The sequence below is a fragment of the Magnolia sinica genome, chromosome 15 (genome assembly GCF_029962835.1).
Source record: "Magnolia sinica isolate HGM2019 chromosome 15, MsV1, whole genome shotgun sequence".
Lineage (NCBI taxonomy): Eukaryota > Viridiplantae > Streptophyta > Magnoliopsida > Magnoliales > Magnoliaceae > Magnolia > Magnolia sinica.
In genome coordinates, this window is record NC_080587.1 from 20,696,339 (window position 1) to 20,712,889 (window position 16,551).

General features: G+C 39.4%; 1 protein-coding gene and 1 long non-coding RNA gene across 5 annotated transcripts; one reads left to right on the plus strand and one right to left on the minus strand.

Moving 5' to 3' along the window:
* Positions 1 to 5,573: 5,573 nt before the first annotated feature.
* Positions 5,574 to 14,260, minus strand: LOC131227837 (mechanosensitive ion channel protein 2, chloroplastic-like). Of its 4 annotated transcripts, none has more exons than XM_058223649.1 (4): positions 13,990 to 14,260; positions 13,769 to 13,882; positions 11,669 to 12,014; positions 11,056 to 11,125 (listed from the first exon to the last, which is right to left on the minus strand). In XM_058223649.1, exons 1-3 carry the CDS (start codon positions 14,154 to 14,156, stop codon positions 11,957 to 11,959), a joined length of 339 nt encoding a protein of 112 aa, XP_058079632.1. In that variant the 5' UTR covers positions 14,157 to 14,260; the 3' UTR covers positions 11,056 to 11,125; positions 11,669 to 11,956. The 4 variants fall into 4 exon arrangements, 2 of the variants coding, with proteins under 2 accessions (XP_058079632.1, XP_058079633.1); XM_058223650.1 differs by having other exon boundaries at positions 11,477 to 12,014; XR_009162533.1 differs by lacking the exons at positions 11,056 to 11,125; positions 11,669 to 12,014; positions 13,769 to 13,882; positions 13,990 to 14,260 and adding exons at positions 5,574 to 5,640; positions 6,391 to 6,479; positions 6,766 to 6,804.
* LOC131227838 (uncharacterized) lies at positions 5,650 to 6,495 on the plus strand. The gene is made up of 2 exons (XR_009162534.1): positions 5,650 to 5,771; positions 6,417 to 6,495. It is a non-coding gene; the product is annotated as an uncharacterized LOC131227838 (long non-coding RNA).
* Positions 14,261 to 16,551: the final 2,291 nt, after the last annotated feature.

Below are 16,551 nucleotides of genomic sequence, written 5' to 3' on the forward strand. Positions count from 1 at the left end.
GGGATTGAGGAAAATCCCGACAAGATTCGAGCTCTGCTGGATATGAGCTCACCTAAGACAACGAAAGAAATTCAATGCCTCACTGGAATGGTTGCTGCCCTCAATTGCTTCATCTCCGAAGCCACTGACAAGTGTCTCCCTTTCTTCCAGCAATTGAAGGAAAACAAGGGTGGACCAAGGACTGTGAGTTGGCCTTCCAACAACTCAAACGATACTTAGGACCACATCCACTACTTTCCAAGCCCAAGCAAGGAGAGCTACTATTGCTCTACCTGGTAGTCTCGGCCGCAGCGATCAACTTGCCCCTTATCCGAGAGCAAGGGGGGAAGTAGCTCCCAGTGTACTTTGTCAGCGAGGCCTTGGTCTCGACCTAGACCAGGTACCTAGACATCAAGAAGCTCGCCCTAGCTTTGGTCATCTCATCTCATCGTCTTTGCCCTTATTTTTAGGCCCACAAAATTATAATCCCGACCAACCAGCATCTTTGTCAAGTGCTGTAGAAGCCCGACGTATCGAGGAGACTCACGAAATGGGAAATTGAGCTCAGTGAATTTGACATTAAATACCGGCCCCAGACCACCATCAAAGGTCAAGCGGTGGCCAATTTCATTGGCGAGTTCGCTCGCAACCAAAACTTGGAAGCTGATCCAAGCAGCGAAATTGACCAACTAGCCAAACCTGATTAGGTGGTTGAGCTCCACCAACCGACCTAGACATTGTAGGTTGATGGCTCATCCAATTCTAAAGGCAGCAGGGCTGGGGTAGTCCTCGAGACTCCTGACCAGACCTGCACGCAATATGCTTTAAGATATGGATTCTAGACATCGAATAACGTGGCAAAGTATGAAGCACTACTCACCGGGCTCAAGCTAGCAGTAGCGATGGGAGCCTAGACCTTAAGAGTGCACAGTGATTCCCAGCTCATTGTCAAATAAATCGCAAGCGAGTACCAGGCCAAGGAGGAAAGAATGACCGCCTACTTACAAAAAGCTCGGGAACTTATGAGCAAGTTCCTCAATTGCGATGTCAATTTGATCCCCAAGTGGGATGAAGCTTGTAGTTGATTTTAATATTTAGTTTGCTGAATTCAATGACATTAAATTGAATGATGATAGTAGTTTGATTTGGTTTGAATTTACTTTAAAGTCTTTGATTTATTTATTTTTGGATGTGTTGTGCACTTTGGGTACGATGAATACCTCGATTTAACAATTGTTCAAACTGAATTAGAGAAAGAATCTATCTATACAATTGATTGATCTAATGATGCCTAAGAGTGTTTTGGATGCTTTCAATTATCTGTGATTGATGTTCGGGTGCTTCATGTAACTTATCAATTGAAATCATATCCCTTTTGATGTTATGAATGATTTAACCGAATTATCTTCCGATTGGATAGATTAGGACTTCAATTCCAATTGTGATATATATATATATATATATATATATATATATATATATATATATATATATATATATATATATATATACATATATTATAATAATAAATAATATTGAGATTTCTATGAGTGGATTCCTGGATCATTAGTCTTTTAATTAATTATTTCAAAACTCTTTTTATCTCGATGGATTAAAAACCCAGACAAACCATTAGACTTGGATTAGTTCTAGGTTGTGTTCCTCATCCCTGTGGATTCGACCTTGGTCTCACCGAGTTATTACTACATCTTGACCTTGCACTTGGGGTTGTGAACACATTCAATGTAAGCTAGCATACAAATTTGCCAATAAGTATGGTTGTTAGAGCATCAATGAATGCTGGTGTTCATTGTTCAATCCAAGCTTGGAATGCTTCAATGAATGTCTTTAAGACAAGAATTGAATGATGAACTCCACGAGGAAGAGAGTTTTGGGAAGAAGGGTAATAATTATGGGTATTCACTCACACAAGGATTGCTATATTACTCACCAAATTGCTAAAAAAAGCCCTCTTTTGTATATGTAGAGAAGATTTGCTATGGTAAGTAAAAAAAAAGGAGGGGTAGAAATATGTCAGTTTCAATGTCATTGAAAGATCTTTGATGGCATCTTCAATATCATGGAACGACCTTCGACGACATCGAGAAATTCTAAATTATAATTTAAATCTTTCTTTAAAGTTTCTACTTCTCATTCTATGTCATCGAGTGACATTCGATGTCATCGAAGAGGTCTTTCGATGCCATTGAAGGCTTGCATGATGCCATCAAGAAAATTTGAATTTTCAACCTAAAGTTGCTAGACAATTTGGGGGTCCAAGTTCAATGCCATCAAAGGTCTCTTCGATGTCATCGTAAAATTCCAGGGATTTAAGTTGCTGGACAATTCGAGCATATGTTCGATGTTATCGAAGATATGTTCGATGCTGTTGAAGAATCATTCGATGTCATCGAGAAAATTCAGAATATAAACATTTTGTTGCTGGACTATTTGTGTTCTGAGCTAGATGTTATTGAGTTGTCTTTGATGGCATCGAAGGCAGTTCAATGGGACTTCGATGCCAACGAAAATGTCAATTTTTTTAAGATGTTTCTTTTACACAGACTTCTACCCACTCAACTCACTAGCATACTTTAAGATAGTTTTTCCTTTTTTCCTAAAAGGTATAGGCCAGATATAGGGTTTTGTTTGGTAGGTTTTGGTATAGGCATTGACGAGGACTTTGAAATTTCCTTACCGTATTGTGAATTAGATGCATTTAATCTTAGAGTCTTTATTTTTTATTCTTCTTTGGGGCTCTCTTGACTCTAAGACTCATAAGTCACGCTAATTAACAAACTAGGGTACTTACAGTAACCCCACTGAGTTAGGGATCTTGAATTCTGACCAGATAGCATGTAAATCCTCCAACTAGAGACATGAACCGAAGGGACCTACTGATGAGGTCGGTTCCTGAGAAGACGGAGAAGTCGCCTCCACCTGGGGTGGAAGGACCTCCTCATTTCGAGATGCCATTGTCGGTGATGACCCACTCGAAGATGCTACTAACCTAGAATATGTACTGTCATGGACGAATTCATCATGGAAAGCCCTTGATACAGACACCCCTAGAACCCTCGGAAGACATGGCAATAGGGGAAAACAGAAACAAGGTAAGGAGTGTAGAAGAACACGTACTGGAAAAAGGCTAAGTGATCGGACGATCCATACAGTGAACAGAGAAGAAGTAAGAGTGAGAAAAAAAAAGAGAAAGCAGGTCGGCACAACTTGGACTTCGCAAAACCAGTGAGCAACAGAATGAGCGAGGAAACCTCAATTTATAAGAATCCCAGAAGCATAGTCATTAATGCCATCACTGATCACGAGGGCATGAAAGGATGCCTCGACCCTCGATCTCCTCCATGTGGTGACACAAAATTCACTCAGGGCCCACATTAATGAAGAAGGGATAGGTGTCCGCTTGTGAGTCGTTCGAAAGGCGAAGCAACGCTTACCACTCTATGTACGACTCCTAATACAAAACCACTGTCATAATATCTTCCTCGATCAACGTAGCATGCGCCCTCCCTTTCCAATTCCCGCCTTAATCACTAGGCGATAAAATCGAGGAACACATATGAAACGAGTTGACCTCCCATAGTTAGAAGTTTAGAATCTCCTGCTCATACATCATTTCAAATGGGCTTACTTCCCGATTTCATGAACATAAAACTCGGGAAAAAAGCAAGCTGACTTGATGTAGGAGACACATGGCAGAGAACCAGCAGAGTAGACACTCTAAAGAGAAGATGAGCTGAGCAAGGAGACCCAGTGACAGATCTAAAAAGTTAACACGACTTGGAGATAAGACTCATCGACAGATCTCGACCACGGACGCCGACCTCGATCACAGATGCTGAGCTCAATCACCTCAATAATGGATGTCGACCTTGAGATCAGAATAAAAACATCCAGAGAGAATATCGCACCTTATACAACCAGGACTATCCAATGAGATCTTAGCCAAAGATCATGCGTATCGAGGCATAATCAGAGAAATACTTGAGAATAGATTCTGACTCCAATACAGGCCCATCTAGCATATCTCTCAAATCTACTCAGATATGCAAAGCTGCTGGCAAACTTATAAATACATCACCCTGGTTAAGGGAAAGGTATGCACAACAATCCCAACTCTAACTACGCTTGCTTTGAGTCCATCTAATCGGAGGGTCCCCAGCCACAACCGACGCCCCCAGTGTCCTCTTGTTCTCCATTAAATTGCAGGTACCCTAAGGCTCATAGGAGGTGGAATGGAATCGACCGGATTTAAGAAACAACAGACATAATTCCTAAAATGCTCTATGGAGAAAATGATGGATGAAATCAATTTCTTTAATATATTTTTCTACGTAGGATCTCCTTGGCAACACTCATGCCAGAGGAATTCAAATACTTGTTCTACAAAATCCTTCATACAATGCATGTGCCAATGGGAGTGGCAATTACTACAAATTGTCCTATTTGATTTTCCAAATCTTCTGCAAATACCATGTAAATAAGCAATTATTACTCTTTCACCCCGTTTCAAAATACTTGTGAATACTCAGGTCTTGCTAGAACTTGCCTGGTTTACCAGGAATCTGATCAAGTTTGGTATGCATTGGGTCTTTTGATTTAGGTTTCAAGTTAGGTTAAAAGTATTTACATGATTGGGCTCATTTGATGGTTGGATTAGAATGTACACGTGTCACTTTAACACATGTATAGTATGTGTTATGGAAAAATATGAACCGAGCCTGGCCGAAGTCAACTTAGAAGACGAGCAAAGTTGTGAACTGACTGCGTTACGTCCGAGCTTACCCGTTTCGAAGTTCATCTAGAATTCGGTGCAGATCCGAGCTACCCGGGATCCAAGTAGATCGTCTTGCTCATGGGTTCAGAGAATTTGCTCATGAACTCGGAGGACTACAGACGAGGTCCGACTCGGATAGGAACGTGGCCGATGATTACGCAAAGGGATTAACCCCACTAAGGCATGTTTAGAGAGTTGTCCGGCACACGATCTCAGAATAACGGCCGATATTAACACATGTGCATAGTACACCAAAATCTCATTTAGGAACGGTTGAAAACCGTTACTAAATGTGCGTCGCAAAAAAAAGGAACTGTTCAGAACCGATTTGGGTACTGTTGGTCTGAAATAGAAATTTTAGGAACGGTTTTAAACCGTTCTGGTGCCAACAGTCATATTTGGGAACGATTTTTTTTCTTATTTCGAAATGATTCTGCTGTAAAAAAAATAAATAAACAAACAAATATATTTGAAGCCATATTCATTCAAGAATCAAAAGATAGTAAAAATGACCATGATTTAATCTAAAACATTATTTATTTGACTTGTAAACCTGAGAGGAAAAACTAAAATCTGCAATGGAAGACTTCAAAATACAAAGACAATCAATGAAAGTAAAGCAGATGAAGAGCTTCACAATGTTAGAGATCAGCTCAAACATGTATTTTACATTATAGTGATGAAGTTGACCTTGACTATTCTTGCACCAGCATTATATGCATTCAAAACCTGTATAAGCATTAAAAGGGTGGACTCAGCTCAAAACCCAATTTACATTGCAAAAGCTTAAAAAGACATCCTTCTGTTGGAGTCATTACTCCAGGGATGAACATAACATTGCTACCATGGAAATCATCTGAGATTTCCTGATGAAATAAAAGCATCAGAATTCATGAACAACCACAACCATATATCTTCAACAAAAATCTGATCAAGGGGCCTTTCCATAAATTAAGATCAATGCTTCTTGAGGAGATAGTTAATTTGTTATTTTGGAGTTCCGTAATCCGAATATGCTGCACAGCTACACAGCTCGTACATTAACAAAAAGTTATTGTTGATTATAGAACAATATGGAATTTGCTATGCAAATTCATCAGTGTGACCTGAAGAAGAAAAAAAAAGAGAGGAAAGAAACAGATGGAAAAGTAAAGTTCCATCATTGGAGTTTGAAAATGGTGCTTGCTTATGTTGCCCATGGTTATCCATTCAACTGTACATTTAAAGCCATAAATAATGGAATATACATTCAACAACCCCAAAAATGTTCATAGTTGTGGGCAGTGAAAAAGAAATCCATTGACTAAGCAATAAGCTATGAATGGCATGTCAATATGTTTTTTTTTTTTAAAAAAAAAAAAATTACCGTGGATTATTCACCAACAAACGCTTGTCTCCACAGATTTAATGTATTCGGACAAGCGAAATTTTCAAAGTCACCTACGCAGATCCTCAACATGAATGCTGACAAGAGACTCTAATTTGGTTCTCTCAATATCAAACTAAAATTGAAATCCAATTCCATAGCATATCCAAACATGCCCGAAAGCAGGAAGAGGGCAGAATCAACAGATATTATAACACTCAAAATATATAAACAATAGAAAATCGCTCACTCTGGGCTATGGATGGAGTGGCCCAGCTTGAAAAACTTGAATCTACACAAACCCAATTCAGAAAAGAATGACTTTGCATAACTGATTCCCTGTAAGAAAGAAAAAGAAACCCAATTAAGATCACCAAGAAACAGTTCTATTTCCAAATGCATTTCAATAAAATCCAAATCAAATGAACCAAAGAAGAGGAGAAAACAAGAAAATAAAAAGAAAAAAATAAATGTTTTTTGGCAATTGACCTCGTGGGAAATAGAATTCAAAAAAAAAAAACAATTCTATTTTCATTTCTTTTCAAAAACCCATAAGAAATCATACAAATAAGATCACTCCGAAATAGTTATATTTCCATATCTGTTTCTAATTCAAATCTCATACCATTAGGGGGGGTTTGTCTTCCACTCGCGATCATGTTATGTAACGCCGCGAATTTCGAAGGTCAAGCAAAGGCTCAACTCCCGAGATCCGTCGCATCACTTATGCAACATAGATAATGATGATTAAATGTTGTCCGTATTAGTGCATTAAACATGAATGGGATTACACTAAATCAGCATATCATACTCCAAAGAGAGAATATTAAGCAAGCAGAAGACTGTGATATATATGTAAAGTATATGCATGTTTCACAACCTCCAGAGTATGAGTGTGTTACTGGCTGAATATATACATGTTTTGTTCTAAAATATACAAAATGACAAAATGTGAAAGTCCGACTAAATCATATGATCCTTGTAATCTCGTCGATCAGTACATGATCTACATAGACCCGCCTAATAGCTGAACATGGGAGAATTCCTCCTCCTCATCTATGAAATCTCAATCAGCAACATAGACATCGTCGCCACCTGCATCTACAATAGAGTCTGGTTGGTGTTTGAAAACACTGTCCCAGAGTAGGAGTGAGTGATCAACTCGGTGGAGCTATAAGGCAAAGGTTAACATGTTATCAATTCAGTCAAGCAGTAATGATAAAGCAGTACAACAACCATGTCCTAAATACTCTTGTTAATGTAGGAATAATATGTTATAATGATGCATGCCCTCGCCTGCACTCCCTCAGCGACATCATCTCACGATCGCGCATGTAACTCCCACTGTGCACTTCCTCGCCAAAGCACATGTAGTGCCGTGTGTGGTCATATTAACCAAGTACTTAATTAGGCTTATTCATATAGAAGATTCGGGAAGCTAAGGTACCTCAATTTATATCATTTACCCAAACAAGGATCATCTAGGGTCGTCAATCCTAGTTAGTCACATACGATAGGCAAGTTGTAGGGCATTACCCTTGATGGAAACAGTGGATAGGCAAGTTTGAGAGTTTACACTCTAGGTCGCTACGAGAGGCTCGTCATAATCAGCGTAGGCCTATTTTATACTCGAGGTCACTACGAGAGACTCGTCACCTGATTATAGGCCGACAACTCGAATATAGTGTCTCATACCACCGTATTCGGCTCACGAGTTTATGTTGCTCACTGGTCACTACGGGGAGGCTCGTCACCCCAGCATAGGCCGACAGCTCGACCACGGTATCCCATACCACCATGCCCGGCTCATGAGTCTTGGCGGATCGTAGTACCAAGGTTAAACAGGCTTTACATTAGTAAATGATACTGTAGATTCAAGTAATGACGTCCATACATGCTAAACATACAATAGGCCAATTGAGTTACTCGACAAGTTCGATTGGTACAACCGCACGCTAAATTAATCGATATGGAACGCATACACACTCCTCATGGCCTAACTACTGTAGATAATCATCGTACAACTCGGATTCACCGAACGTATCCGTTGTGGCGAGACTATTTCGGCCACTCGATCGGAAACGGTTACCGATTGCCTGGACTACGTATTAGTCCCAATCATACTCAAATATAATAGGCATTCATACATGATAGTCAAAATAACATTTAACAACCAATTCAAATACAATTCTCATTCGGGCACTTTAACAACCATATAGCACATGTTATCGTACATAGGTATTTCATCCATAGATCATGTAGTAGCAAGATAGGTTACATGAAGGAAACTATAACTATAGATAAAGTAATTGAGAATCCTATCTCAACAACCTCATTAAATATATTTCAACAAGCCATTTCTCATTCAGACATTTTATCTAACACTTAAACTACACATTTCAACATACATGTAATAAATTAGTTAAAACATATATTATGGCAATCCTTTCACAAAGGAGTTGTCATACGTACAACAAACATGAATTCTAGATTAATAGTTATGGCAAACATAAATCATAATTTCTAATTCATCCAAACATTTCTACAAACACATGGAATGCATTTAATATACAACCTAGTTTACACATATGATATATCGAAAACGTCGTAACTAAGATCATATGGCAGCAATCAAGTCAAACATGAATTATTGCTGATATTGAAAGCCTTGAAAACCATAACCTAAATGTTTATAGTCCACACCTTTCGTCGGTATGCTCGTTACGAACTCGGCTCGTACATCACGTCTTTATCTATGGCACAATGACTGCCTAAACATTGAAATAGGTTAGCTATTTCACCGGTTTCTCTATTTGGATTCTTAAAACAGATTAGGATTAGGATTTATTACCCAAAAACAGAGTCGAAATGAGTTGAGTAGCTAGATGTAAAGGCGATTCGATGAGTGGAGTAGCAGAACAGGAGTACTGCAGCAAACCCCAAAGGTTTCCCTTCGATCTCCACTTTTTTCTCCTCTTTTCTCTCCTCTCTCCTAGGGTTAAAGAAAATTCGTATGGAATGAGAAGGGTGGGTTTAGGGTATTATATACGCCCAGAAGTGATGTCAATGGCCCCAGGACCATGATATACTTAGGTTATAGCCAAAATGCGTCTGTTTTAGGCCAACGAAGCTCATTTGGAGGTCCATTGCTCGCATACGGTTTGAAGAAAGTTTCCTGACAATGGATCTATACCAGGTTAAGGTTTCGGTCCAATCGGATTAGTGGATCGATCGTGGAGTACCCGTTTCAATTCAACGGTCATCGTCACTCGATCAGGACCACAAGTATACCAATGGGTGCAGAGAAATTTCTTTGATCCAAGGGTGTAGTTGGGTCAGAATCTGACGGTCTGAAACCTTAAATTTGGCCTGCAAGCGAATGACCCAATTCACTTAAGTTTGAATTCATTTTCTAAAGATATTCGCGTTTCTCACACACTTAGCTCTAGGCTCAAGTTATGCGTTTTTGGATACTATTTGGACTCGATTCCTCCGATGGTTGTCAAGCCCAGTAAGATGGTCATAACCTTATAGTTTCGCAGTCACCGGACTTTCGACGCACGGTCCAGGCCTGATACGGAGTTTCAATGTGCTCCCGAGAGTAACTGGGTTTTGAGATTGATCCTAGGTTTCTAGGTAATGTTGGGTTAGCGATTCTAATGGTTTTGGGTCTTGCAGTTTGTATAAAAAGTGGTTCGAGCTAATTCTCCGATCTATTTAGTTTAGTACTTAATTAATTTTCGCTTAATTTCTACAGAATTCGATCCTTAGTGATTTCTGCCTGAGGTGATATTCGGGTCCTTGTACGGATTTTTCCAAGACGTTACATATTATCAAAATCCGCCATTAGAGGATCCACAACGTTGAAATCCAAAAAGAAAGAAAGAAAAAAAAGTATATAAAAAAAAAAGATATAACGGTGCCAACCTAAATGTTCACATGCTAAAAATTTTGTGGTCTATGGTCCATCTAAATTTTTTCATTTGAACCATCCAGTAAATATCTACCAATTAGCTATTTACATAATCAATTCCATATAACTTTCGGTCTATGGTTCACAACTTGAATGGTTTAATTTGATTTACGTGAATGTTGCATGGTGAATCTTGAATGAACTGGAGGATTCTTTGGAACAAAACGTGTATAATCAAGAGAACTTTGGTCGACCTGTTTCTTGTACCTTCCTCAGGTCCTCTAGATGAAGGGTTAGGACCATCCAACCAGCATGAATTCCAGGCTCCAGCCAATCTTAAGGCGTGCTCCATCAGGTGATCAGCTCGGATCTGGCACACATGCCACATGTACAAAATTCAATCTGATAAATAACCTTAATAGATGCCTAGAACACCATAATCTTGCCTCCTAGATTGTTCATGCAGAATATGGATGAAACCACAACATCCAACCATACATCAAAATCTTTTCATTTTAAAACTACTTCCCTATGAACATTTGGAATTTTAAGGAAGCTCAAATCTTATGAAATTTGAGATTCAACTGGTCTATAATTGAGGATCTCTGCGATCTGTCAAAGGATGGAATTGAATTACTGGTAGTTGACCAAATCACTAATAACTAGGAAAAATTTTTATTCAACCCCCGACTGCCAAATTAATTGACAGAAAACCATGAAATGTCTTAACTGGCTTATACAAGTACGAGAAAGTGGTCAGAAAGGGAAAAAAAAAAAAAACTGAAAGCATACTATACAAGTACAAGTTTCGGGAATGCTGGGCATTCTACCAATCTGATCAAAATGAATGCATCTGAAGGTAGTGGGCAAGGGCAAAAAAATTATAGAAGCTGTAAAGGAAATTAAATTTCTGTTACAGACACTGCTTCTGAGTTTCAGAAAGAAATGCAGTTTACCTTCATGGAGGTGTCCAGCTTGTCAAGAAGATTGACCATCTTCCGCACCTCCTCGCCGGCATTGAGGCCAGGATCCTTCAAAGCAGCAGCTTCAAATCCACTCTAAGAGAAGGTTCCTGCAATTACAGTGAAAGCAACTCTTGTAATTTCAGCAAAATGGGTTCCCTCACACGATGTTTCTTTCTAGATTTGCTCATCAAAATCTACCAGATTTGCACATGTTGTGGGAAGAAATGTGCAACACTTGAGATTTGTGGAGCCACAATACGTGTGCTATCCATTAGTTGTTCACCTCATTGTCACCGTAGATGACAAAGATCAGCTCAATCCAAAACTCATGTGGGCTACACCACCAAAACAATGAAATGTATGTTAACAAAGATGTCAATCAATTCTGAAGTCTCAACAGGCTAAAAACATGCCAAGCTTATATGCTGAATTAATATTTCATTTTTTTCGAGCAGTACCTGAAATGAACAGAGTGCTTTTCATGGTGGAAAGTGGAGGGTTGATAACCTGCTGAGTTTTGATTTGAGTCGGCCAGTTTTAGAACTACTTGTAACTACACTCCTAGGAAATCAATTCACCCCATACGGTATCCCTGGTCACCATCTAATACATCAAAAACACATGAATCCATAACAAGACCAGATACGAACCTTGTCAGAGGTCACCCTGCTGAATATAGAATCTTGCCTGTGATGAGCTTTTGCTGATTCTGTATGATCCCTAGAGAATTATGAATAAGAATAATTGTAGCAATATATTTAAACTGCGGCATTCCAAAGTGGGGTTATCCAATGCTGGATCCAAAGAATGGTGTTTTTTGCAAAGCAAAGGCTCCTCCCAGCTGGCTGCTCGTACGAAGGTGTTGCCTGTTGCCTAGAACTGTATCAAGTTCGATTATCAGGTTCTCTTCTTGCTGCGAGGATGTGCCTCTCTTAAGATCAGGCCTCAGGTAATTTATCCACCTCAGTCTGCAGCTCTTTCCACACCTTTGCAGACCTGCAATTTTCCAACAGATGAAAGGTCAGATCTTCTGCTAGTGTATCATATGAACCGATACCTTAATTAATCGAAAGCTAGCATGTCACAAGTTGCAACCTATCAATAAAAATCATAAGCGTCAGCATCATTGTCTTGTCCAGCTATTTGGGGTCAGCTTTACCAATCCTATTTCACCAATCTTTCCCATCTAGGCAAACAACAACTTGACAGACCAATACTTGCCAGCTGAACATCAAGACCTTAGGCCCAAACATCTGTTGTGATCAGAACACGGGTTGTTCCTGATCTGTACTCTCCCATTATTACATCTCGCTCCTTGTGAGGCATGTCCTCGTGCATTGAAGAGATTGTGAAGTTGTAGGTACACATCTTTTCGGTTAACCAATCCACCTGCCCAAGCACAAATCAAGATAAAGTTTTGAACTTAATATGCAAGTACAAGCAACCTCATATTTCAAGTAAATTAAGATGATGATATATCCAAATCTGAAATATGAGAAGAAAGAGATACCCTCTTCGCACGTACGGAAGTTCTGAAGGCCCCAAGAGGACCCTCAATGGACAAACATTTCTTGCAAGAAATACATGTCAGATCAAAAGTGAAGTAACTGCAGTTGATCAAAAAAGACAGATTGCACAACAGAAGCTACCTTTTGTTTTTGTAAGAACATCTAAAGGCTAGGCAGCACCATCCAAGACAAACATTTGAACTTTGGAGCCAGTTATTGCAAGAAACAACGCAATGGTACTCTGGGACAAATGACGAGGCCCATTAGTCCTGCCAAACAATCAGAGGTTCATTTTCTTCATGGGTGATATCTTATTCTTCATAAAACAGTGCAAGAAAACAAGAAGGGGTCAGTATGAGAGAGATACTTCCAGTAAGAAGGGGATGGAAAACTCAAGCCAAAACAAAACCAAGAGCACCAAAGACACATTTCAGCAAGCATTTTTAACCAAAAAGAAAAGAAAGAAAAGAAAGAAAAAGAAAAAGAAAAGGAAAAGGAGAAAGGAAACAAATTATTTTACCTCCAAGGTCAACTCATCACACTTCACAAGTATTCTAACAGGATCTGTCATAAACTTGTTTGTTATCTCCAAAATTTCATGAGGCAGAGTTGCAGAAATCAATACAACCTACCCAAAGCAACCCCTACATTTCAGAACCAGCCATGATCACATTGACAGCAGAATGATCATGATCCGGAGCAATCAGCAGATCCCATGAAATCAGTGTGATGGAAAAGGCTACATGTAGCAACTTAAACACCACAAAATCAACCAAAAGTATAAATCAATGTAGGACAAGTTGAATGTTAGCGCTCAGAGTTAAGCTAATCCCAAATGCATGTACAAGGCAGCCCACCAACATGCCATTACATGGATGAAAGCTCACACCAGTCCCCTGATCAGGTGGGTAAAATATCATGTAAAAAATGGACAGCTAGAAAAAACTTCGACAAGTTTTTCTACAGTTCATTAGTTTCTTATGTTGTCGCTAGCATGACCAGTGGACCAGACTGCTCCAGCCTGGTCTAGGTGTACGGTTGACGGAAATAAACAACCACTTCATATATCAGAATAGTATATGACTAAAAGAACTTTGCAAGCCAACAACAATGATAGATATGATTTGAAATCAATGTCAAGAAAAAACTAGATTGTCACTGTTCAGTAAAAAATTAGATTATCACTGGACCAACAACATCATCAAACTGTTTCTTAAGGAAAGTGACAGCAAACACACTCACCTTGATAGACAATATGCAAAGGCCATCACAGTTGATAACGATCTTACAAAATTCATAAGTCGTTGCTTAACAGCTTGGCTTGCCTCAGATGGTAGAGTTACTGGATCTAGCACCCTGCATGAAAGCCCCATACCAGTAGTTAACAGGTGCCATGACCAACCCCATGTTGTAGAGTGGGAATGATAACAAAGCAACAAGGTAATGTTAATAATCAATAATACCTGCAAATGAGTGTTGCTCCAGTCCACAGTAGCAAAGGTTGCAGGTAAGAGGTCAAAACATAATATGTACTACTCTTTTTCCAATTACTATCATTGCCCAAGACCCCACACAGCAAAAGGCATGATTGCAACTGCTGGGACCAACCTAAGTACGATTGAACTTCCATGAAAATCCTTATATGACCTGCAAAATATGGAGGTTTTATGTTGATATTATTTATTGCCCAAGACCCCACAAAGCAGTTTTCAAGGAGAACTCAAGCGAGTTTTGTACACAACCACAAAGCAGTTTTCAAGGAGAACTCAAGCGAGTTTCCAATTACTAGTGTTTAATATTTCAATTCATTAAAATCAGTGTAAGGAAAAAAATAAAAAAGGTTAGCTAATCTAGCAAAAAACCAATTCATGATGAACTGGTTAAGTGTGTTTTACAATAGATTACACTATGACTTCCTGCGGACTCAGTTCGAGTCATCTAGTTGAGTCTAACATGTAGCCAGGTCTTCCAAAGTTAGGGTTGAGTCACGACCAGGACAGTTTCCTAGAGACTTGGCTTGAAATCTCACCCATTCGAGTTGACTCGACTGAGTTTCAAGTTGAATTGAGTTTTAGAACTATGTTTCAAAGACTCCATTTCCATCGTGCAGGCGCGCATAGAGGCCTTTGGCTCATTTTCAGTTAATCAGAAGTCATTTAATCAGTTTTGTGGCCCATGTAACTCATAGATTTTTCTTGTTGCAGGTGATGATTTGCTTAGGGTTTACTTGGTTGACATTCTTGGAAAATAAAATTTTTGAAGGATAAAAAGCAAATTCTAAAAACTTAGTTCCTGAAATTAAATTTTACCTGGAAATGTTGTTTGGATGACATTGTCTATTTTATCTATTTTTCTTAGAATATTGGACATTGGTGTTTAGGAAAAGAATATCAGGTCCATTCATCTGGCAGGGGTCAAACCAAACATGTCCTGGCCCAGAGACATAACATTAATGGTTTGGATCACTGAACCATAGGCGCCACTTAAACAAAACTGAGATCCCGAAATGCACCGTACAACCTCTCAACCCGGCCATTGCGAAAGAGATCCAGACCGTTGATTCTACAGGAATCGCATGGATGATTTTCTAACCAGAAGATCAGCCAGATGTAAGAGTCAGCAACATTTCAACATATCAGTCAAGCCATTGGAAAATGGAAATACCACAACGGTTCATATTCAACTAAAAAGGAGCCAGACATTCTATAGACAACGAATCTGCTCAGTGTGATTTTTTTTTCTTATGCTCCAAACTCCACAGGAAAATCAAATTTTCTTAGACACATGTACAAATATAGAGATAAAATCCAAAAAAAAAAAAACCAAACAAACAAACAAAGATAAAGAAAATGGCAAAGGATGCGTTTGGTTGCACCAAATATCATGAATTAAAATTTGATGACATCTTATAATCTCAATATATATATATATATAGAGAGAGAGAGAGAGAGAGAGAGAGAGAGAGAGAGGAAGATTGAGAGAGGGAGAGGGAGATTGAGACGGCATGGATGCGAAATGCGGGAGACGGAGATGGCGTGGATGGAAATGAGGGATTTTAGGGCGTTTTGGCTTGAGGAAATGAAGAAAGTAATTTGGTAGTCTGCGGTAGATTTACAGTAATGTGACTCTCGGGCCATGTGGGGTCCACTCAGAGGTTACTAATCGAATCCATTCCATCCATCTGTTTCAAAATAAAACAGTAAAATATAATAATAACAAATAAGAAGATCCAACACTCAACTGGGACACAACAACAAAACAGTGGAAATAAACAGCGTATAACAACAGCTATTTTAGGGGAAATAACGTTTCAAATCGGAACGGCTTAAAGCCGTTTCTGAACCAAAATCCCAACCGTACCAGTTTCACAATTTTGGTGTAGTGGCAGTTTTCACTTTATGGCACGGATCATGCTGAGATTAATGGACGCACTCACTCCACACCAAAGGTATAAATAGAGAGCGTAGGAACAAAAACCGGTACGCAACATCTTGCACTCTAAGCCCTGGCTATTGTACTCTGACCCAGATTCCTAGTCTGACTTTGCCATCGGAGGGTCCCTGCTCTAGCCAAGGTCTCCTTTGTTGTTCATTTGTAGAGGCTAACAAGGGTCGGAGCTCGGCTGGGGCGATCAGATTTTTGCATCAACAGTATGTAAATGGGCTCTCTTACATGTATCTAGCTTAGAAAAAGTGTTGTCTGTATAAACATACTCTTAAAAACTAACAAGACCCAAACGAGACACAACTAAACCTGCCTCAACCCGTCCTTAACCAAGTCCATTGCATGGACCTGACCAGAACCTGACTGGACCTGATTTTTGACTGGTTCCATAAGGTGAGACTGACAACGGATAGGAGTGAGCCCATTTAAATCGGTTTGGGTCCATCAGTTACGTGCAGGTTAAGGTACCCATTGACAGCCCAATGGTCTTTGGCCCTCTCAGCTCTTCCCCCTGATCAGGCACAATGAAGAGCCGCTACGACTAAATAATTTGGTGGTGCAGCAGACTAGCAAGCCGACCA

What these genes read in the sequence shown, in the direction of transcription:
- LOC131227837 (XM_058223649.1), bottom strand. Translation starts at nt 14,156, where the DNA reads ATGGAAGTTCAATCGTACTTAGGTTGGTCCCAGCAGTTGCAATCATGC. An exon ending in GGAGCAACACTCATTTGCAG is followed by an intron (nt 13,883 to 13,989) that starts GTATTATTGATT and finishes GCTTTCATGCAG; the next exon opens with GGTGCTAGATCCAGTAACTC. An exon ending in TTTGCATATTGTCTATCAAG is followed by an intron (nt 12,015 to 13,768) that starts GTGAGTGTGTTT and finishes GGAAAATTGCAG; the next exon opens with GTCTGCAAAGGTGTGGAAAG.